We start from the raw sequence: 24,293 nt of genomic DNA, 5'->3' as shown, positions 1-24,293 counted from the left end.
GCGCCTGGGTGGCTCAGTTGGTTAAGCGACTGCCTTCGGCTCAGGTCATGATCCTGGAGTCCCTGGATCGAGTCCCGCATCGGGCTCCCTGCTCGGCAGGGAGTCTGCTTCTCCCTCTGACCCTCCTCCCTCTCATGCTCTCTGTCTCTCATTCTCTCTGTCTCAAATAAATAAATAAAATCTTTAAAAAAAAAAAATAATCACATCACAATATATACTATACATGTATCAAATCATCTTGCTGTATGCCTAAAACTAATACAGTGCTTTATTTCAATTATATCTCAATAAAAAATTTATTCAGAAGTAATTAAATGAGAATTTCCATACTGGCCCTTTTTCCCATCTTTGAGAGGTAAGGGAAAGTATTTTCAAAATTTTTTGAATGCCAGAGAAATACTTAGTTTTTAAAAGTTTTTAAAATTGAGGTATAATTCATATAATGCACACGTCTTAACAGTACAAGTCAATCAGTTTTCACATATGCACCTGTGTAACCCACACCTCTATCAATATACAGAAAGTTTCCATCACTCCAGAAAATTCCCTGTACCCCTTCCTAGTCAATCCACCTCCACAAGCAACCACTCATCTGATCTCTACCACCTATGATTGATTTCACCTTTTCTAGAACTTCATGTAAATGTTCTAACACATAGTTTTACCTTTTGAATATTGCTGAAAAAATACAAATTGTTTCTAGAAAACATCTTTTTCTATTAGTGGAATTAGGGAAAAAGATTTTTAAGGGAACCACTCCCTAAAGGCATAAACACCTACATTATTTTCCATTTTAGTTGCTTTAAATAACCATCCCTGTTGATTTGGGGACATGAAAGCTGGTTGTGCCAAATAGACAAGTGTTATCTAGGTCCTAAATGCCGGGGCCAATATTTTCCCCCAACTCCTGTGTAGTTCATTGTCTGATTACCTCTTTTTGGCAAGGCCACAACATTCCATATACATAGGAAAGTGACTTTTTATTCCCTCGTTCTTCTGAGAATAAGCCTATTCCACATGAAAGGGGCCCCTCAAAAGAGAAATCTGCAGAGTAATTCAAAGGGAAATGATTGAAGAAAACATATACAATTTCTATTTAAGACTTCAGCAAACTCTGCCCAATGAGACAGAGCTACATCCATGATTTGCCTCACAGTGGAAAGGGTTTTTGGTAGGGCCCTTCTCGACATCCTTCAGCAACGCTTGACAGCCCTGTCCTTCAAAATTGCTACAGGCTAGTCTACAGGTCCCCAAATTCCTAAATGACTCTGTGCTAAGGCCTTACTCTTACTCCAACTTGAAAATCTGAGCAAAGAGTAAATCAAGCCAACAAGATAACTTTTCTGATGAATCAAGATCCTGAAGCTTTGTCCCGCCACTATTCACAAGTGAGAAAATTATCCATGAGGGTTGTGTTAATCTTAGAAAACCCATTTGTAAGAAACCTTCAAATGGGGGTATTCCTTTAAAAGTTCAGTATAGGAGGGGCGCCTGGGTGGCTCAGTCGGTTAAGCATCCCAGGGTCCTGGGATCAAGTCCCACAACGGGCTCCCTGCTCAGGGGGAGCCTGCTTCTCCCTCTCCCTCTGACTGCAGCTCTCCCTGCTTGTGCTCTCTCTCTCTCTCTCTCCCCCTGACAAATAAATAAAATTAAAATATCTTTAAAAATAAAAAAGTTCAGTGTAGGAGGTACCGTCACTTATCTCATCCACACTTCATTGCTGGGACCAGCTTCTGCTTCCCATACTCCACACCTGCCGCGGAAGCTTCGCAGGTCATCCCTGACTCCAGAGCAGGGCTGTACCAACACCCTGTCCTCCCCCCTCCAGACTAGCCCAGCACCTTACACGATATACCCTGTGCTTGCTGAAGGAATCCAAATACTTCTCACCTTCCACGTGCCTGGGGATGAAATTCTTCCTGTTCTAGGAAGCGTCTTCTTCACCTTCACTGAGTGCCCTTGTTTTTAAATTCCTTCCTCATTTGTCAATGCCATCGTTTGCCACTCTCGTACCATCTAGGGTTCTTACTTAGCTTCTTAGCTGTGCATATCTTACCCTCCTTAACTATACTGAACATGTTTCAAGACAGATTCCATTCACGAAATCTCTGAATCTCTATGAACCCAGTTTCTGTCACAGAGTAAGCACTCAAATATTTGATAAATTCCATAGCTATGCAAATCTCTTATAAATACATTTCAACTTGCAAATATGTTGCTTTTATACAGTTGTAGTCTGTTTTGTGGGCTGATGATGCTAATCTAATCACCTTTTCTTCTAATCGTGGCTTCCCTCTCCTTAACATGCTCTGTCACCTCTGCAAATTACATCATCAGACATGTCTACCCAAAATCACTGGAAGAAATGACTGTAGAGCAGCCCAAGCTCTTTGGATTATCACATTCTAATAAACAAAATTTTATATTAATGTTATCTCTTTTTTTGAAAAGATAACAAACCCTTCTAAAGCAAGGGGTGCCTTGATGGGTAAGAATTTAGGTATGCTTGGATTACCTATTAACTAATTAGCTTTTAAATGAACTGCACTTCTCATGGGCAAGCATAAAACAAAAGGCAAGTCTTTGAAGTTCTTACACCAAGAATGAAATGAGGATGACCTGCTATTTGGGGTCCCTGGACCCAGTTTCAATGTGTGTGGGGGGCAAGGGAGGTTTCCCCACATCAACAAGCAATTCTTCAGACATTAGCTGGGTGTCCTACCATTTAACTCGGTTCTGACACTCTCTACCCAGAGACAGCTGCATATCCCACAGGTTAAGAGCTCAGGCCTGCAAGACTGCTCCGTTCCCTGCCCCCACTGCAGATGCCAGTTGCAAGTCCAGGATGTCACCTATCCTTCTGACCCACTGGCTACAAATCAGAGGTTCCCAGGATCCCCTCCTCGGGTTCAATTAATTTCCTAAAGCAGCTCAGAGAACTCAGAGAAACATTTTACTTACCAGATCACTGATTTATTAGAAAAGGATATAACTCAGGAACAGTCCGATGGAAGAGATGCACAGGTCAAGGCACGGGGAAAGGGCGTGGAGCTTCCATACCCTCTCCAGGCACCACTCTCCACGCACCTCCACATGTTCACCAACCCAGAAGCTCTCTGAATCCTGTCCTTTGGGGGTTTTACGGAGGCTTCATTATGTAGGCGTGGTTGATTAACTCACTGGCCACTGGCAACTGATTCGACCTCCAGCCCCTCTCCCCTCCCCAAGGTCAGTGGGTGGGACTGAAAGTTCCAACCCTCTAACCACACCATTGGCTCCACTAGCAACCGACTGCTTTGCTTAGGTGTTTCGAAAGTTACCCCGTTATCCTAAAGACACCTTTATCACTCTTTCAGGAAATTCCAAGAGTTTTAGGAGCTCTGTGTCAGAAATGGGATGGAGACCAGATACATATAGTTCTTAATATAATTCACAATATTATAACTGCCCATCTGTACCCACAAAGGTTGTCTGATTGAGTTAAACTTCTGAAGAATTTCAACAGCTCATTTAACTCGAGCTGAGGGAACCAAATCTGCTCTTGTGGGTACAAGAAGATGCCTGAGTTTCTTAAAAGTGCAAGTTACCACCTTTGCAAACTCTTAAGACCAGGTCAGGCTTTAAATCTGAAATTTCGCCATTGATCTCCAGCGAGCCTGACTAGGGACCATTGAAAAATACCTCAAAAACAAACCACAAGGAAGAAATAAAAGCAAGAATCTCTGAATACTCCTTGGGTTACCACTCAGAGAGACTGGTTGAGACCAAGCTCAGCCAACACAAGAAGTGGCCCCTTTCCCAGGCTCCAGATAAAACAGACTGGAAAACAAAGAGGCTTCAATGCACTTTTCAAAAAAAATAAGCCAACAAGCCAGGTTTGAAACTCCAGAGGCCCTCAAATGCCATTACTCCTGATGAGCTTGTCTATATGCCATCTCTGATCTTATGGTTACAATTTCACCTGCATTGATCAGTCCTTGCCACTCTGGACAAAAATGACACAAGTGTGTATTTACAGTGATTTTCTTAAAAAAAAAAAAAAAACAAAACCCCAAGAACTCAGTCTGCTATTTTTCCTTTCAAACTGGCAGCCCGGTTCCTTTAGGTTTACAAAGATGAATCTAACGACGAGAGCAGAGTCCCTGTCTCTAGCCAGGAGGCAGGTGCACGCTACATGCTTTTATGAGGAAGGTGACTTTGCCAGGTGCACTGAGCCCGGACAGCTCTGCACTCCCCATTCCTTCTCCCAGCCACCCTGCACAGACCCATCCAGGCTGAGGGCTCGGGGCTGGCCGTCAACTCCTGCCAGATGGGGTTCAGCCTGCGTCGACCCAAACCTGCGTAAGCCCGCTGCTCTGTTAGCCCACCAGGTGGTTACATGGCTCAAAAAATAGGTAAGTGTGAAGACAAAGTGAGTGGTGACAAGGGATAATGGTGAACGATGTGAAAGTTAAAAAAAAAAACAAAAACCTGCTGCCAAATTAGGTGTGGATGAGACATCCAGAAAAGATGGGGGCAGTGGACTGCAGACCTTTCTTTAGAAGGACTGGGTACTCCGGTTGCTTCCCTTGTGTTCTTGTCAATCCATTTTAAAAAAACTGATGGAAATCATGAAGGAGGCACTATGGATGTAGAGAGGACGGAACTCAAACCAGCAAACCCATATTTAAGGAAAACGCCTTGACCCTATGAGCTTATGGTGACAAATGGCAAATGAATGTACATTTTTATATTTTCAGGCAAAATTAAATAAGATATAAATGATCTTAATTAGGGGTGCCTGGGTGGCTCAGTCGTTAAGCATTTACCTTCAGCACAGGTCATGGTCCCAGGGTCCTGGGATCGAGCCCCACATCGGGCTCCCTGCTCGGCGGGGAGTCTGCTTCTCCCTCCTCCACTCCCCCTGCTTGTGTTCCCTCTCTCGCTGTGTATCTCTCCGTCAAATAAATAAATAAAATCTTGAAAAAATTATCTTAAATAAGATAATATCTAATTTAATTAATATATATAAAACATCATGTTTTAAGATTCTCTGCTTGATTCAACCTTTTTCAAAAAACCAGTCCATACCTCCAAAATCCTCCTAAGAGTTGTCTGGGTTTTTTTGTTCCTTTGGGGTAGTTGGTGTGTGTGCATTTGTGTGTGTGTATAGCTTTGCAATACTGTAGGATCGATCTATCAATCAATAAGAATATAACATATTTATACACACATACATGATATCACCTATTATATTTTTATTGCCCAATAGATTGATTGGTTTCATAGTCTTGCAAAGCTAAAACTATGGTCTTACCTCAATCTGTCCCTGTGATTGAAGAGTTTTTATTGATTTGGGATGTTTATTTTTAGTTTTCAGTGGAATGAGAAAATACCCACTGGCATTTATACATCCATTATAAAAAGGCATATTTTATATTATGCAGTGACAATGGCCCAATATCTGCAATATTTTTTTTTTAAAGATTTTATTTATTTATTTGAGAGAGAGAGAATGAGAGACAGAGAGCATGAGAGGGGAGAGGATCAGAGGGAGAAGCAGACCCCCCGCCGAGCAGGGAGCCCGACGCGGGACTCGATCCCGGGACTCCAGGATCACGACCTGAGCTGAAGGCAGTTGCTTAACCGACTGAGCCACCCAGGCGCCCCCCCAATATCTGCAATATTATAAGTAAACAGACATAATGGGAAAACTCATTTTTGATAATATAATTTTTTAAATATGGTTTAAAAGGCCAACCTTTATGTTTTGTTTTACATAAATATCCTAGGCTACACAGTTTTCCTTTTTCCTCTGGGAAGCAAGCCCATCCTGAAGCCTGGCACTGAACCGGCGGTGACTGAACAGGACACTGGTCTTGCTGGTGGCGGGGACGTCCTACGTCATCTCGGCACGAAGAGTAACACCTGCGATCCCTCCTCTCCTTCAGCGACCCATGCCCGCTTTCCCTACAGCCAACGGGCAGGTGAGGGTGGCCACTATCTCCCAGAAATGTGTTAATAATTTTCCTTATCTTGATTTGTATTTCATAAAACATTATTACAACATTAAAGGAAAAACTATCTTCTGTGACACAACCATTTTCAATCCTCGTTCCCTTCCGGTCTTCAATCACACACGCGGAGATGTATTTTACGTGGCTGTGTCCTAGTAGATGCAATTTTGTGTCCTGATCTGTTCATTTATTTTGCAAAAAAATCTTTTCATACTTCCATTTATTTGCTTACTTATTCGGCAAGCGTTTATTAAAGTACATATTAGGTTTCAGGCACTCTTCCAGGTACCACGTAAGTAAAGATAGATCAAAACCAGATCCCTGCTGTTGAAAAGCTCTCAGGTTAGCAGAATTTAACAGAAAATTACATCGCACAGTATTGTAATAAATACAGATTTAAAGACCTCTGGGTTTACCATCTTAATGTCTTCACAATCTTCTAGTTGAATACTATCACTTAATTCATATAACTGTTCTCTCTCTTATTTTTCATTATCACAAGCAATTGACGTGTTCCATTTATTTTTTTTTCTGTTAACCATTTTCTTTGGATAAATTCCTGGGAGTGAGATTACTGGCTCAAAGGATGTTAATTCAGATTTTTACAGCTCTTGCCATACTCTGCTAAATAGCTTCATACTAGGATCATAAAGACATACGAAGTCACCACTTCTCGGTATTACCAACAGTCTTAATGTAAAATGTTTTCTTAGGATTCTCAAAAGCAGGACCCATTATGGTCTTAATTTGCATTTATTTAATTAATAGCAGTGCGGAACATTTCCTCATGGTAAAGATTTTTCTTTCCCTTTGTGGGATTTGTGTTTATGGCAGATTTATCTACCATTTATTGTTGTTATAGTACCTTCCTAGTATAATTTCATATGTGATATATATTACAACTTTTCATGATCATTTATTGCAAAATGTTTATTTGTTGTTCTCTGTTGTTTTTTTTTAGCTAAAGTCACTTCAAATTATACCAAAATTTTAACTTTTTTTTAAATTAGTCACATAACGAGATCCCCTCGTTAATGAGTTAAATAAAACTTTGACGCATGCTCACTTTATGTTTGTACGAGCATCAGAGAACCTGGTGGCTAGCATCAGCCCTGCTACTTGGACCCACGTCACAGTTCACTTAATCCCCTCCTTGACTTCTAGCTTCCTTTTTTTGTAAACCATGGGTTTCTCTAAGGCCAAATGGTACTCAGGAAACCAAAGCTATCGGAGAACTGTATTTCTATACACAGACACAAGTGTTGAATCAGGATGAATGATCAGGTTCTAAGTCTGAAGCCCAGGATTGCCCAAGCAGAAGGGAGAGGAGCAGAGGAGAGGGAGAAGCAGACTCCCCGCCGAGCAGGGAGCCCGATGTGGAGCTCGATCCCAGGACCCTGGGACCACTCCACCAGCACGGCTGGCCCCGAGTAGCCAGGACCGAGCAGCAATAAGGGAATGCGGGGCAGTGGAGAGAACAGTTGGTCTCCAGCCAGGTGGACCTGGCTCCAACCCTCAGCCCTGACTCTTCTAGGGTCTGTCTCTTTTTTTTTTTTCCTTCTGGGATCTCTTGAGGCTCTTTTCTCATCCACAAAACAAAGTGCTTGGGATGGGCCACCCAATGGGCCAATGTGTAAAGAACCTTATCACGCCTGTCACATACTAGTCTTCTATAAATGTCCCTTCTTTCCCTTCCCTTTGAATCCACAGTGTCCCCCACGATGAATACTGAATTTACCCTCTAGAGATGGCTCAGGGTCACTCTGGAGAGCCAGAGTCTACCGGCAATTGAAGCAGAGGAGAACAGCTGTGGCAGTGGGCCGGGACCTCTGAAGCCCTTGTACACTGTGTGAGAAAGACTGTAATTTCAGATGGCCCACACCTGCTCCTAATGGGCTTGGCGGCATTCCTGTCTCTGAGAAACCAGATAGTGTCTAAGGTCTCTCTAAGCTCAAACATCCGCCACAGCAAGGCCAAGCAGGGGTGGATCCTGACCGCCCGCGCGAGGCCACCCACCCACCCGCCTGGCACGCTTACCTCTCCTACTACCTCTATGATGTCGCCGACCTTCAGCTCAAGCTCGTCGTCGTTCTGGGGCAGGTAGCTGAACGCCACCTGGCAGCGGCGCCTCCTTCGCTCGCCTGAATGGGGAAAGCAAAATATTGTTGAGATGCAGCTCTTGTCTCAAAATTCGATTTTAAAGTGAGGCTTCCTAGGCATGCAGGCAAATTAAGCTGACTTGTCTCAGATATGCTCTCTGGGACATGGCTAGAGGCACGGCAGCCCTGGTCTCAGAGAGAGGCAGTAGAAAGCAGAGCAGTGCTTCTTGGTCTTTTAAAAGCTGCTGGGTCAGAAAGGCATGGATATGAGAAACCGATCCGTTGGTGCAGAAGGCAAAAACCCCACCCCTGAAGCGCTGGAGCAGTGTTGCCTTAAACGCTTTTCCACGGATGGGGCTTTGTATTTGTTGCTGTTGATTTTTGATGAAAGCTGATGTGATGTGGTAGAATAAAAAGAATGGTCTGCTTCTAATGCTAGCAAGGCAGAGGAAATTTTCCCCAATGTGCAAAGGAAAAGATAAAGTAGCCTGGCCTTTTTCTGACTAATCATCACCCTTTCAACATGCTGGAACTCAGGCCTGATAAGCAAAGGCTAGTTAGATTTCAGCCTGCCCTTGGTGCCATTTCAAATGCCCCAAAGGGGTTCAACAAATCCACTTCGGTCCTCTTCCCTCAGTTCCAGGGGACCGATTAGCAGGATCCCTGGCTGCTCACACAGAACCAACCCAGGCAAATCAAGATAAAAGCCAGGACCACATTTCACTTGACCGGAGGACATTCAAGGTCACAGCATCTCGCTCACCCAGAGCGGCCCAACGGGGAGGCCCTGGCTTAGAGCTGGTTCAAGTACAGATGCAATTGTCCACACCACAGACATGCACTGTGGGCAGAAAGAACATGCATGTGGTATGTGTGATGGGGGTGGGGTAGGGAGACAGACAGGCAGCAGCGGAGGCCCAAGCCAGGGAGAGGTGGATAGCAGAGAAGAAGTAAGACCCGCATTGCTCCCAAGTTTGTGGCTCAAGGCTGACCACCTCACATTGTTCCCTCCTGCCACCACATGGCCTAGAAAACCAAAGGGATCAACAACTTCAAGGAAACACATTTAGAAATGCTGACATTATTTTTGGATACTGCCTACAGTGATTCTTTTCCTTTTCTAGTCTTTTCCCTGAGAAAGCAAATCCCTGCAGGAGTGATCACAGGCCGCATTAAGGCCCCCGTGCAGCATGACATCATACAAAGGGGAAGGTCTTTGCTACATCTGATGGGCTCACTGATCAATATGTTTCAAAAGCCAGTGGCCTAGTTCACTCCGCTCCATTTTTCTCTGCCTGAACCTCACTACGGAAGAACCGAGTCAAACAGAAGAAAGGGGGCAGAAGTTCAGAATCAATAGCTTGTCTGATCACATCTTTGGCAACTATACAAATACACTCCACTGCTTCATGCAAAACCACAAGCCACCTGGGCCTAATGGGAACAAATGCAGAACTCTCGGGCCAACTGCCAGGTGCCGACCACACTGTCTGCAGGTGGCACAGGGCGACCCACGGAGGGCCCGGCTCTCCCGGGCACTGAGGGCGCATCCCAGCTGGCTTCTCCCCGGTGGGGAATGAGGAAGAGTGGCAGTCCAGGGCCAAGAACTCTACCGTGATTCCATGGCGTTCGATGCAATGGGAGGCAAATCCAGCACTCTGTTGTAAAGGGTACAGATTCCTCGTTCTAGCTCAGAAGGTCAAGATGACGACGAAGCGATCTCGGCACCCACCATGACTCCCCTGCCCCCACATACACCTCTTAAGACGAAGTTCTTTTATTTATTTGTTTATTTGACAAAGAGAGAGACATAGCGAGAGCAGGAACACAAGCAGGGGGAGTGGGAGAGGGAGAAGCAGGCTTCCCACGGAGCAGGGAGCCTGATTCGGGGCTTGATCCCAGGACCCCGGGATCATGACCTGAGCCAAAGGCAGACGCTTAACGGCTGAGCCACCCAGGTGCCCCTTAAGACAAAGTTCAATTCTAAATTGTGAAGAGATTTATTTGCTAGATGTTACATTAAAAGCAAGCTCTGCACGTACAAATCCGAACACAGAACGAGTAAACACGAAAAATCTCTGAAACCTAACATTCACAAGCACAGAAGCCACCAGTCCTGACCAAAGTGACTTGAAAATAACATCTGAAGCCCCAGTGTTGGCTGAAATCATAAAACGCAGTTATACATAAGTTCGTGTCTGCACAAAACCCTCTGTAAAAAGCAGCATCTAACCTGATGTTACGCAAATGGTGAAAGAGAGAGTGATGTATTCTTCACGGATAGACTAACACTGCAGACTCAGGACCTGGAACAGGATAATCAGATTTCTCTTGAACCAAATCTCTGCCTCAGACTTCTATAAAGCCCTGTCTGGTATCAGAAGAATGACACGTTTACTAGTTTCTGTCTGCCAGGCTAATCAATAGTTCTTAAACACCTCTAAGAAGGTTAATTCATTGGTGGCATAAAGTCCTATCAAACACATCACCCACATACAGGACCAAGAAAAGTGAGTCCCACAGCGAGGTATGCAGATGTTGCTGACCGTAAAGGCCACCTGACCTGACCCCGGGCAGAAATAGTGATTTCCTGTGGCACGGGGATAGCTTTGTGGTCTTTTCTAAAGCACTTCTGGTATCCACCATCCAATCTCATCCTGCCAACCACATGAGTTAAAAAGAAAAAGAAAGGAGCCAGAATGAGCAACCATTTTGCAAATGAGAGCGTCGGGGCTCAGTGACTTATCCAAGGACACTGAGCTGATGAGCGGCAGTATCTCCTTGGCCTGAGTTCAGAGCTTTCCTCCAATGCTGGATGAGCCAATCCTATTCACATCTCATCCCACATTCTCTGCAATCTGTACTCAACTGCTTCTTGCACCACTGTGTAACACAGCCTCAGGTTTTCACCCCAATTCCCTGACCGCTGCTTTTCCAGGCCTCAACTTCTGCAAATCACCGTTCCAGTCTTGTTTGCCAGATCTACCCAAACTAAAACCCAGTTCAAGGTGGGTGGCCGACATCAGGAGACACTGCGTTTCAGGTGCCTCTGTCCATCCGAAATTTAAGGGAGTTTAAGGATATCATTGGCCATTTTTCCCCCTCCTGGCATTTCACTGATGTTTACTACTCAGTCTTGACCTTCCTTGAGGAGGTGCCTAGACAACAATGTCATCTCCTTTCAATAGCTGGCATAAACTGGAGAAAAATAAGAATGACTTGCCCAAGGCCGTGGCTTAGCATCACTGAATTTGAGCTACCATCTTCATACCCAGAGCCCAGTCCGCTTGAACTCGTTTTCACACATTACTTTGGGCTTTTTTTCTATGGAATAAACTGAGCCTTGAAAGAAATTTAAATGCATTTGCTGATCATGGCCAACAATACAAATTGATATCAGGACAACTAGAAAGAGAAGAGGACATATGTTCCTCCTCCTTCATGTCAGGGCCACTGCCACTGTCCTTTGTCACTCTGTGTGTTTTCTAGGTGGGACCACTTACCTCCCAAGACATAACCGCGAGAAGTAACACACACGGGTTTTACGGACATACATGCTAATGTATATGTGCTCACGGACACAGACTCACGGACACGGGTCTCCACGGCCGTAGTGTACGGTGGCTGCACACTACACATGCCTGGCCATGCATTCACACGTCAAAACACGGGCACACGGACGCCAAGGCACACGCTCGCAATGCCCACACTAGGCCTCGTTCATTCCTGCCCTTACTTTCGTGACCAGCTTTGTGTAATAAAATAACAACAGCTAGCATTTATTGAGCACTTACTGTGTGCCAGAGACTGCTGAGTACCGTATACGTATGACCCCACTTAATCCTCACGCCGAACCCCCTTTTTACAAGCAAGGAGAGACACAGAGATTGAGTGTTTTACCAGAGGCCTTACAGCTCGAAAGTGGATGCAAGTCTGGAGCCACTGCCCCCCACGTCTGACTGTTCTGAAGAACTCTCAGCTATGGCTCTTGAGACTGCAGAAAGGACTCACTGGGCCAATGTGGGACGTGGTTAAGATGTGAAACCGGGAAGTGAAAAACCACAAATCAGGAGCATTTCCTTATAGCTGCTGGATATTTTAATGAAAGAAAACTGGCTGGAAGTACACTCACACTCTCTAAAAATGACAGAGCAGAAACTGAAGAGGGTGCCGTGACCCATCCTTAGAAACAGCACACTCGTCCGTATTTTAGTGCCTTCTAGGGTCTTACAGCATGTGAAAACTTTACTAGGCCAATTTATTCAATGACCACAAAAATGTAACAACAAATAATGCAGTGGTGGAAAAAAGTCTTCGGGTCAACTGAAAACTTTCAACACTCACATTACCTATTTTTTTTTTTTTTTTTTTTAACATCTCATATCCCCTATGACGGAATACCAGTACAACTACAAGGGTCTAGGGGTGCCTGGGTGGCTCAGATGGTTAAGCGTCTGCCTTCGGCTCAGGTCATGATCTCAGGGTCCTGGGATCGAGTCCCGCATCGGGCTCCCTGCTAGGCGGGGAGCCTGCTTCTCCCTCTGCCTTTCTCTCTCGCTCTGTCTCTCATGAATAAAAAAAAAAAAAAAAATCTTTAAAAAAAAAAAACACAACTACAAGGGTCTAAATCACCAAGGGACGCTATCCACAAAACTCTAAACCTCAGTAACAAATCAGTGCCACTAATTACAGGTAATAACGGGTGACAGAGGATAACAAGGAGAAAACACCTTGTGGGAACAGGTGATCTCCCTTCAGAGGCCTCTAACCAGTAGTTCTCAATCTTGGCTGCATATTGAAATCACCTGGGGAGCTTTCACAATCTAAATAGCAGTCCCTGAAGAACTAGGTCTCCACAGAATCGTGGCTTCTTCTAGGGCTGGGGCAAAGAGAACACAAAGCGAGAACAGAATATCCACTAATGCTAACATCAGTGAAGTGCTCAAACACTTGAGGGGTAATTTCAAAAGCCCACAGAGATCAGCTTGACGGGGCTTCCACTGGCCAAATCTGGGACAGTAACAGCTTGTACTGAGGGTTGTATTATCACTTAGTCATTTCCAAAATAATTCACGAGCCCAGACTGGTAAGTTCAATAGGTAGCTAGGTTGATAGCTACCTAGCTAGGTGAACGGATAAGATTAGATAGATAGGGACAGGGCAAGAAGCCAAAGCTCTCCTTTAGAAAAAGAATGTCAGGGGCGCCTGGGTGGCTCAGTCGGTTAAGCGTCTGCCTTTGGTTCAGGTCATGATCCCAGGGTCCTGGGATCGACGAGTCCCACATCGGGCTCCCTGCTCAGTGGGGAGTCTGCTTCTCCCTCTGTCATCCCTCCCCACCTCGTGCTCTCTCTCTCTCTCTCTCCCTCTCTCTCGAATAAATAAGTAAACTCAAAAAGAAAAAAAGAATGTCCACAGATAAATAAAGAAATGATAGAAACAGACAATCACCATTTTATAAGCATCATAGCAACCACTGATTCTGGCCAGAATCAACGGTTGCTAAAACCAGTGGGTGAAAGCTTGTTGGGGATTAGGATACGTAAAGAGTCTCAGAGTATCTCCCCACAGATTATTTATTAATTACAAAAGGAAAATTGTCCTCTTAGAATGGAGAAACCAGACAGACAGACTTAAAGCTCACATTGTCAATAATGACACTCCTCATGTGACACGTGAAGAAAGACTAAACATCACCTGTAGAATGCTCCCACCCCAAACATTTCACCTACATCTTACTGTGAGAAAACAATCATGCAAATCCGAAATGATGACAGTCTACAGAAACGGACCTGATTAAAAAAAAAAACAAAAAACCTTTCTTAAGTCACTATCACATATAATTTTTTAAAGGCTAGGAAACTGTTTTAGATTTAAAAACAGTAAAGAGATACAGCAACTAAATATAATGTGATCCTTAATTGCACTGGGGTTTTTAAAAGGTTATAAAGTTGGAAGAACTGGGGAAATCTGAATATGGACCAACACTAGATAATAGCATTATATTAATGTTACATTTCCTGCATGTGCTCACTCTATTGCAGTTACAGAGGAGAATGTCCTTGTTCCAAAGTATTTAGGGATCAAGCGTCCCGATATCTGTAACTTACTTTCAAATTGTTTATGGAAAAAAGGAGTGTGCGCACATGTGTGTGCATGTGCATGTGGGTACATATACATACACAGAGAGAGTGAGAAAACAAATGTGGCAGAATGCTAATAATGGGGGAATCTAGATGGGTGTTCATTGTAATACTGTTACAACTTTTCTGTACATTTGAAATTTTTCTAAACAAAAATTTTAGGAGGGGAGGAAAAATACAGATGCCCAGGCCCCACCCCTTATCAATGGTCTGCGGAGCAATGGTCTGGGCATCTGTATTTTAAGAGCTCCTCAGGCGAATCTAACAAACGGTCAGGGTCAAAAGACATCTAGACAGATCGGCTGTCCAAAAATAAATGGGATTTTCCAGGAACATGCTATATGGGTTCTACATTCAGCTTCTTCTCATCTGGCAATATTAGGCTAATACATAACCCAGGGGAATGGTGCCATGCTGTGATTTTTGCTTCACAGAACTTCAGAAAAGTCATACCAAACAGCCTCTAGCTCTGAAAGTGTGCTCTTGGGAGAGTGGGGGATGGAAAAGATGGCGGTCTCGCCTATGATTCATTAGCCACCACTGCTGGGGGTGCAGCACTCCCCAACTTACTGAGCACATTCCAGATGCCTGAAGAGGCTGTTCTTGAGTCAGAAACCTCAATTTAGGCAAAGGGCCAGGTTTCCTATTTCAAGATGGAAAGACAATACAAAGTAAATTAATAACTGTGGAGAATCACCCCTTTTACTTGAAACATCCAGTGGATTTGGGGAAGAGAGAAAGTTGAATGACTGATCTTGCCGGACCCAGCATCATACCGTTTGCTGGGAAAATTCCCACTCCTCATCCTGTTTCAATGTAACATAACTCAGAGGAAGAGGAGGACACTTCAGGGGCTGATGGCATGCCAGAAAAACGAGGAACTTGTGGGTGTTTCTTGCCAAACCCCTCTGGCTGTGGCTGGACTGTTACAGTGGAAATGTACGGTATTTAATTAAGCAGCACTATTTGGTCCCTGGAGATGAGCCTCCTTGATTCTCTTAGGGCTGCATGTAATCAACGTCTTTGTAGGGCAGAAAACAGTAAATCCATCTGCCTCTACTTCGAAGGGAAGGTTCATCCGAACAGAGGTTATAGCTATGCCAGTGCTCATTTACTCCCAATCCCACCAGAATACAGGAGGAAAATGTAGAATCAGTAGGGAACCATTTATGAGGGCCTCAGAGCCATGGGGGCTGGGAAGGGAGGCAGGTAAAGTCAAAAGTCACATAAGGAAAATCCACTGAGTCAGCTGGAGATGGAGCCAAACACTGATGAGGTGTCTGCCATGTGCCAAGAACCGAGGTAGGCATGTTACATGCCTTCCCTCAAGTTCTTGACCAACCCTGTGAGGTGAGGGATGTTGGTCCCATCTTTTATGAATGGGCACAGAAAGGCTGGATAACTTGTATGAGGACCATGCGTTAAATAAGTTGTGGTCTGCAGCCCACTTCTTCCAGGAATCCAGGGTAATACCAGGAAGGCAGATTAGGGGTGCATTTCTGGGGGACTCTGGATGACAAGCTAAGGATGAGAACTTACCCAGAGGAGGTTTCTGGACAGAGAAATGACTACAAGATGTGATGAGAACGGTGCTGTAGGGAGAAGCGGCTGCTGTCAGGGGTGTAGGTGGGCTTGGGGGAGGGAGCCTAGAAGCAGGCAGATAGCCCAAAAGAGGACAATGAGAGACAAAAGTCTGAAGAACATGATGGAAGGAATCATATACACAGGGAAGGAGAGGCAGATACACATTCTCATCATGAGTTGATGTGTTTCAGTTGCTCCCTTTGGGGGCCAGCGACCCTCTTTCACTTGTCTTTCATCCCCAGCCCCGAGCACAGGGCCTGTTAGAGCAGACACTCAATCCATTCTTGATGGATCGATGGATGAATGAACTAATGAGTACCTATTCCACGTTCTGTCTGTGGGTCACTGTTTTGGGGAAGGAAATTTTTTTTAGACAGTCAGAGGGACGCTGGAGAAGGACAGAAAGGGTGGAGGGAAAGAGTTAAAGCCTCAACCTGGTGTTAAACAGGGCACCCACCCACATATGCTTAAAAGTCAATGCCGAAATGTTTAAGATGTTAATTTTACATTATGGGTCTTTCACCACAATTTTTGAAAAAGCCAACGCCACCTTGAATTGTTGCAGCTATAGGGAGAGAAAGATGGTGGCCCATCATCTTGCCATGGTATCAAAAGTGTCACATTCTCCAACACTGCAGTCTGAAACATCTGTGATATTACTAAACAATGCCTGATAAACTCCTAAATGCTTTCTTCTAAGTTTATGGTCCACGGTCAACCATCCATACCAAATGACAGAGCAAGATATATCTGAGCAAGAAATTACGTATATTTGATTTTAAATTTTGTCCCATTCGAAGAGAGAAAATAGCTAAGTAGGGAGAGAGATATATATTTAAGAAGGCTGGGGGCAGCAGTGTTTCTCACAGCAAATGCATATATGCCCAGAGATCTATACAGGAAGCATCCTGAATGTCCACTGAGAGGGGATGGCTGCATCATATATCCAGGCCACGGGAAACTAAGCAGCCTTTTAAATCGAGCAAGCAGTTCTGCATGCACTGATATGTAAGAGGTGTCCATAATATGTTAAATTAAAAAAGCAAATCACATAATGTGTGCAATATGCTCCCAACATTGTAAACACATACACACTCCCGCCTTCCCTCTATAACCTCCAGCCTGGACTCTGATTTACTCCTATCACCCAGAACCCAGTTACAGAGTATGGGCTCAAGAAATGTTTATTAATAAATAAATGGAGTCATCCAACATTCGATTAATATGTGAAGGCCTGACAGAATTAAATAAATGAAAGAAGGGGTGTGTGTACAAGAACACAGTTGTGCAAGCACAGAAAAGGGTATGGAAGGGTATGCCCAAAATAACAGTGGTATTTTTGGAAAGGGGGATTAGGAGAGTGTAAAGAGAGAATCACATAAATGTTTCTGTACATCAATTTGTTTTTCCGAAGAGCATGTAATAATACACTGTAATAATTTTTCAAAAATCATTACAGTCGCCTATTAAAATAATGATTGTGCATTATGAAACTTACATTTTTCTGATTATGCTTTGATGACGTTAATAGTAAAGTTAGTTCCTATTCTCCAAGTAAATAAATAAATACCAGTCGAATCAGACGGAAAGGTGGTGTCACAGGCTGAATGTCAAGGGGGTTCTCAGCTGGTTGCGGTTGGTCCATGGAGACAATGGGAGGTGTGAGCCAGAGAAATGGCTCCATACCTGTAGCCCTCACTACTTATTACTCTGATCAGATGCTGGTACAAAAGCAAGGAGCCCCATCACATCCTACTGGTTATGGATGCAAGCTCATTTTTCCTGGCCTGATGGCGCAGACCACACAGCCCAGACGGGCCGTCTCCCTCCCGGCGGCAGGGGCCCGTGGGGGCCAGGGGGCTCTGTGTCCGTCTTCTGAGCTTGCTCACGCTCACTCACCCACACGCACACACCCAGCCACCGGCCTGGTCTGGGCTCCCCCGCCAGCCACTGCTGTGCCCCAGCCCCACCCTCATCCCAGCAGATGTGAACCCCTGTTGAGCGGCAATGTCTGTTTGCCTCCTGTCCCTTCAGCTCTGACACCTCTCGGCTCTCTCTTGCATACCTTCTTCAACAAATGCCACTCATCTCCCCACACCCACACAGTCCTCATGATGGTTATGAGGATGCCATTTCATCACAAAGGCCCACTCTCTCTCACTGATGCAGAAGCAGAGGGCGGGACACCAATCCCTGATCTAGTCCTCCCTCGGGCCTACAGGCTGCGGAGTCTAATGCCCTGTTTTAAAGAAGCCACTGAAGATAGTCTTAAAGTTAGTCAATTAACATATGATCAAAGACATCGACTTTCTAATGCTAGTGCGATATAGAAAGGGGCCATCCATTAAATAAACTGAGCTTCTACAAAGAGATACTGCCTCTGGATATTTTCAATGTTAATACCTGATATTCCCTGAGAAGTCACATCTGTAATTTGGGTATCACGGGCATGAAGAACTTCTACCACCATAATGTCCCTGCGCTCAACCATCTTATATAAATGGTACATGAATTAGGCCACGGAGAGGACACACGAGCTCGGATTTACAGCCCATGTACCCGGGGTCCGCACGGATAGCACTAAGGCACGGAAAGAGTGTCCGAGGCCTCACGACACAGGAGAGACATCCAACCTGGTGGACCCAGTTCTGTGACTGCCTCATGCTCTTTGCCACTTTGTGGCCTTCACCACAGTTTTCTTACCTCTCCCACTGGAACAATACGTTCAGGCCTACTTCACAGAAGGGTTTGCGGCCACCTGATGCCCTCCCTTTTCTCCACTTATCTTGTCATTCGTGAACTTGTTAAAAGGCAGCCGTGTTAATGATTTATGCCACTGCAACTAATTTTCTTTTCACCATCCTTCCTTTCCCATCAGAACAAGAGAAAGGAATCTGACGGAAAAAACAGTCAGTGATGTCTCTAAACAACCTTCTGGTCTTCCCCTTTCCCTAGGCTGGTCCTAGGGGATGGGTTTGGCCTTTCAGGATGCCCGTTAATCTAAATGAGCCAACGCAAAGCAGACCATAGCAGGGGGACACTTCCCCAGTCCAGGCCCCCATGTCTCTGGGGGATGGAGTCTGGATGTTCAGAAGAGAAAATCCGATACATAAAGTACACTGCTTTTCTCTGCTTTAGCAAGGCTTATTTTGGCAAAATGCCCAAAAGAACTCAACATATTTATAGAGTTTTGTTTGATCTACTTTTAAATGCTCCATGCAGAGTCATTCAAGTGAAATGAGAATACAGATTTTCAAAGGAAAAACTGAAGGAAGATTCTAAATATAAGTTATTTGTTGAGCATAAACAAGATTTCTCCCTTCTATCCAACACACTCCCTCTAACGCATCTATTTTTAAAGGCATTCTCAAACTTTGCTGCTGACGAATAGATCAGACCCCAAACTTTTACAGTTAAGGGGGGAGTGAGGGCGGGAATAAGAGGAGGGAGAGGGCAATGTCCGTGAGCACATGCCCACTAGGAGTTGTAGCAAAGGTGTAGAAAATCTGAGAGACCCTCAGCTGGGGGTCATCTATCTCCCTTGCCTATGCTGAGAGAATCCTAAGGGGAAAGTACCTAGCACAAACAAATCTAGAGTTTCCCAGGTCTTAAAATCAGTACCCCAAACAGCCATTGTCCTGGGAGACTTAGGGAATGACAGAAAATTCCACATTTCTCTCTTGGGGCAGAAGGGGAAAGATCTTTATTGCAGCTAGTCGAAATGGTGGGTTTTTTTTTTTTTTTCTTATTTTGACTTGTTTTTAATACAATTTGCCCCTTCTCATCCCCATCAGAATCAAGAGGGGGGAAGCCTGGGTGTTTTATGAATTTTCTTGATGCAAAGGGGGTTTGCATTCCCACAATTCCTCCTTCTGTATCTAAAAGCAGAGATTCTTAACAGGGGGTTCGTGGACAAAGTTAATTCGGGGGCCTGAACATGGGTGGGAAGAAAATCGTACCTCTAATTTGACTGTCCTCTAACTGAAATCTGGCTTTTCTGTGCACTATGCATGTGAAGCAACAGCCATACTGGTAATGGGCAGCACCTGTGGATTTCACTGATCTGCTACCAGTGGGTAGATCGTTTCATTTCTCAGCCCGGTCACTGCAGTGGTCATGAAATATCATCTACATTCACCCTTCAAAATTATGATAGCTTCTAGACCCACTGCTGGATCTTGCTATTTAATGCATCCATACAGAACATGTATTATTTATGTTTTTGCAGTATTTTGATAACTGTATTGCAGTATAATTGGTTTCCTTTGCAATTCTATGGATTTTATTTTATTTTTTTTTAAAGATTCTATTTATTTATTTGACAGAGAGAGAGATAGTGAGAGCAGGAACACAGGCAGGGGGAGTGGGAGAGGGAGAAGCAGGCTTCCCGCCGAGCAGGGAGCCCGATGCGGGGCTCGATCCCAGGACCCTGGGACCATGACCTGAGCCGAAGGCAGACGCTTAACGACTGAGCCACCCAGGCGCCCCTCCTAAGGATTTTATTTTATTCATGTACAAACATTATTCTAAGAAGAGGTCACAGGCTTCACCAGGCTGACAAAGAGATTTCACAGCAGTTAAAAAAAAAAAAAAAAAAAGCTAGGAACTCCTAATCCCCGTTTTCAGGACTATGGTTTGCAAGGAAACCCAAAGGTGCAAGAGGGGAATTATGTATACAAAATAGAGCAGTAAACATGACATTTGGACTCTGTCTGTTGGAATGTTTCACAGGCTTTGGAGCAGCACATCATGACAAAAGAACCACACGAGGCAACATCAGAGGTCCTGATCCATGAGTAGCCGTGCGGCACAGCCTTTAGGAGGCCGCTTGCCAAGGGCCCTCTCATTACCCAGGTCAGCGGCTGGCTAGAGCTCTGTCAACTGGCGCCTTGGCTCAGCTGAGCTCAGTGCCCACACTCCCTTCCACGAAGGCCAGGACAGCTCATTTGCAGGCTGACGCCTGCCACCACCTCAGTGTCCCCACTCCAACCGAGCCCTGCATTTCTCTCCCTTTGCTAGCTAGTGCACTTACGAAAGGCACGACAAGGTCCCCCCCCACCAGGGATAAAGTGGTCACTTGGGCTTCCCTGTTCCCACAGAGTTTCACATACACCCCTTCCTCCCAGCCCTTGTCAGCCGTGCTGTCATTCCTTGCCTGCAAGTCCCTAGTGCTTGCTGGGTGGCGAGTGCACAAATGTCCCATGAAGGGAGAGGGAAGTTGATGCCAGCGATTGTAACTGCACACGGTTTGCCTGGAAGGGCCGCCTGACTTCCACTGCGGTCCCGTCTTTGTGGTATCCCTACAGGATGTAAGGTCAGCAAGTCCAACTGAGATGGGAGGCATCTGACCAATCCTTCCCCCCACATTTTTTAAATAAAAAACCCAGCGGGGCGCCTGGGTGGCTCAGTCGGTTAAGCGACTGCCTTCGGCTCAGGTCATGATCCTGGAGTCCCGGGATCGAGTCCCGCGTCGGGCTCCCTGCTCAGTGGGGAGTCTGCTTCTCCTCCTGCCCCTCACCCCGCTCGTGTTCTCTCTCTCTCACTCTCTCTCTCTGTCTCTCTCTCTCAAATAAATAAAATCTTAAAAAAAAAAAAACGAGTTCCACTTTTAGAAAGTTATACTTTTGTACAAAGATATATCAAAATGTTCAATGCTACATTATTCATAACAGTGAAAAACGAGAATCATCCTAAATGTCCTTCAACTAGGGGACTGGTTAGTCTACTCGTGGTGTAACACGTGGACTATTAACGAGGGGCATAGCTCTAAATGAACTGGGATGGCAAGATCTCCAAGATTCTCTTCAACTTAACATAACGAATTAGGATACAGAATAATATAATATCTTTTTTAATAAACACTATGATCCCATCAGTATTTTTTTTAAATACCAATATGTCTGTATCACTATGTGTTTGGATTAGGCCATACTATCTGAAATTGACATTTTATGGTCGAATATCTGCAATATCTTCTGATTCATCCAAATGTATGTATGTGGAGATCCAAGGAGATAACCATGAGCTAGGTCTTCTCCGGGGAGTGTGCATGGGAGGCAGGGTTTATGTGACTCTTTATCCTCTGACTTTCCTGTATTAAGTTTTTGTTTTGTTTTTTTGAGAATGGGGAGGGGCAGAGGGAGAGGAAGAGAGAGGATCTTTTTTTTTTTTAAAAAAAAGACCTGCATTTTATTTATTTATTTATTTTTAAGATTTACTTATTTATTTATTTGAGAGAGAGAGAGAGAAACAGCATGAGAGGGGAGAGGGTCAGAGGGAGAAGCAGGCTCCCCGCTGAGCCGGGAGCCCGATGCGGGACTCGATCCCAGGACCCCGGGATCATGACCTGAGCCAAAGGCAGTCGCTTAACCAACTGAGCCACCCAGGCGCCCAAGAGGGAGGATCTTAAGCAGGCTCCACACCCAGGGTGGAGCCCAATGGGGGACTTGATCTCACAACCTTGAGATCATGACCTGAGCTGAAATCAAGAGTTGGACACTTAACCCACTGAGCAACCCAGGTGCCCCTGTATTAAGTTTTCACACTAACCACGTATTATTTGAATACTAAGTCTAACTAAGAAAACTCAGGCTAAGTCTAAAAGAAAATTACAACTCAAATCTTAAAAAAAAAAAGAGCAGGGAGGTCTACACAGCACACTAGCACACAAGCTGCCTTCCGAGGGGGCAAGTCTGTGGTCCTCAGAACAACAAAGCCCATCACGGGGTGGGAGGGCCTCCTCTAGGCACTGCAAATGGTTTTGATGCTAAGGTTCTTCTGGAGGGGTGTCATCCAGAAAAGGACAGGTTTGTAGGAGCTAATGAGCCGTGCAGATAAAGGGACCAGGCTGCTGTGAGGGAAGGTTTCTCAGCAGACTTTTTTCCAAGCAAATAGATCAGTAATGTATATATTAGCTCTTTGTTCAAAGCAAATGAAGGTTTTCCTCATTTATTAAGCAAGTCCTACTTTCTTTTTAAGTATGGGAGAGTGGCAAAGGTACATTTAAAAGATGGTATCTCATACTCAGACTTCTCATTTCCCAAATTGCTGTGCACCTTTACCATCACCACCACCTTTACTCTCCCCCTCAGAGGGAGGGAACTGAGTGTCATGAAAAGTACAAATTTAGAAATTGTAAATCTAGAAAACGTCAATCAAGAAATCTTGAAGCAAGAAAATGAATGTGGAGGGGCTCCTAGGTGGCTCAGTCAGCTGAGTGACCGACTCTTGATTTCAGCTCAGGTCATGATCTCAGGGTTGTAAGATCGAGCCCCACGCTGGGCTCCATACCGGGCTCCGTGTCGGGCATGGAGCCTGCTTAAGACTCTCTCTCTCCATCTGCCCCGCCCCCACCCCAGTCCTGTGTGCAGGTGTGCATGCAGGCTCTCTCTCTCTCTTAAAAGAAAAAAAGAAAGAAGAAAGAAAATGAAAGTGGATTCATTCATGTACTAGAGAAAGGAACAGCAGAGGGAAGGAGAGAGATAAATGCGCATGAATCCCTCCAACAACACCGAGTTTTGTCTGTACTGCTTGCCCCAGCGCTTAAAAGTCTTTTCCCCAACAGACTTCATTATAAAGTTTTCTACAGATCACACATAAGCAAGTGTCCTTTTGTGAGATGAAACCTCCTGGAGGGCAGGAACGGGGTTTTCCTGCCCATCTACAGCAGGGGTTGGCAAAGCTGGCCCGTAAGGGGCCAGGACCCCCCCTCCCTGTGGCACATCTGTGGCTCTGCTGGGGGGCAGAAAAGCAGCCACAGATCACGCATACACGAAGGGGGATGGCTCTGGGGCAATAAAACTTTATTTGCAAAAACAAGCAGTACCAGATTTGGCCCATAGGCTGTGGTTTGCCAAACTCTGGTCTACGAGAAGTGATAAGGGTCTAAATCAGAGACCAGGGATGATTTTGTTGTGTGAAGGAAGAATGAGAGACCTTGCTAAGGTGGAATCATCAGCTTCGCAGTGACGTGCTCCTGGACGCTGCCCCTGACTGGCTCTGAGCAACGTTTGGGGCCCTACCACCACCACCACCGCGGGACTCAGATTCTCAAATCCTAGGCTCCTGCAAGCAGACCTGAGCTAGCCTCCTCGGGGATTAATTAGTAGAGGCTCCCCCAGAGCCCGGCCCCACACAGTTCCTCAGGAATGACCTCAAAAACAAAGGGAGAAACAACAAATGGTGAAGGGGATGAAGAAAAAGGACAAGTTAAAAATGACTCTCAAGTGCTGATGGGAAGAACTGAAGGTGGGGATGCCACCAGCTAAAATGCAGGAGTCTGACAGGCAGGAGAGTCCACTGCTCAATCACACAGGGACAGCTAGGGACACAGTAGTGCCCCCCCCCCCCCGGCGGCCACTCGACGGAAGACCACCAAGCCTGGTCTACGAGGCCCAGCCAGGGATGGGGACGGGGACGGGCAGGCTACCCTAAGCCAGGGTGGCGCAGTGAGAGACGAAGATGCATCTGCCCAG

At 45.2% G+C, this 24,293-nt stretch overlaps 1 protein-coding gene across 1 annotated transcript in view; it reads right to left on the bottom strand.

The window, feature by feature from the left end:
- Positions 1-24,293, bottom strand: part of SH3KBP1 (SH3 domain containing kinase binding protein 1) — a 324,512-nt gene that overhangs the window by 144,697 nt on the left and 155,522 nt on the right. The window contains exon 4 of the mRNA XM_081807974.1: positions 8,034-8,137. Within this exon, the coding sequence (XP_081664100.1) occupies positions 8,034-8,137 (104 nt within the window). The remainder of the gene's footprint in view (positions 1-8,033; positions 8,138-24,293) is intronic.

Source organism: Leptonychotes weddellii, chromosome X (genome assembly GCF_054177405.1).
Source record: "Leptonychotes weddellii isolate Sample4059 chromosome X, ASM5417740v2, whole genome shotgun sequence".
NCBI lineage: Eukaryota > Metazoa > Chordata > Mammalia > Carnivora > Phocidae > Leptonychotes > Leptonychotes weddellii.
This window is presented reverse-complemented; position numbering and strand designations above follow the sequence as displayed.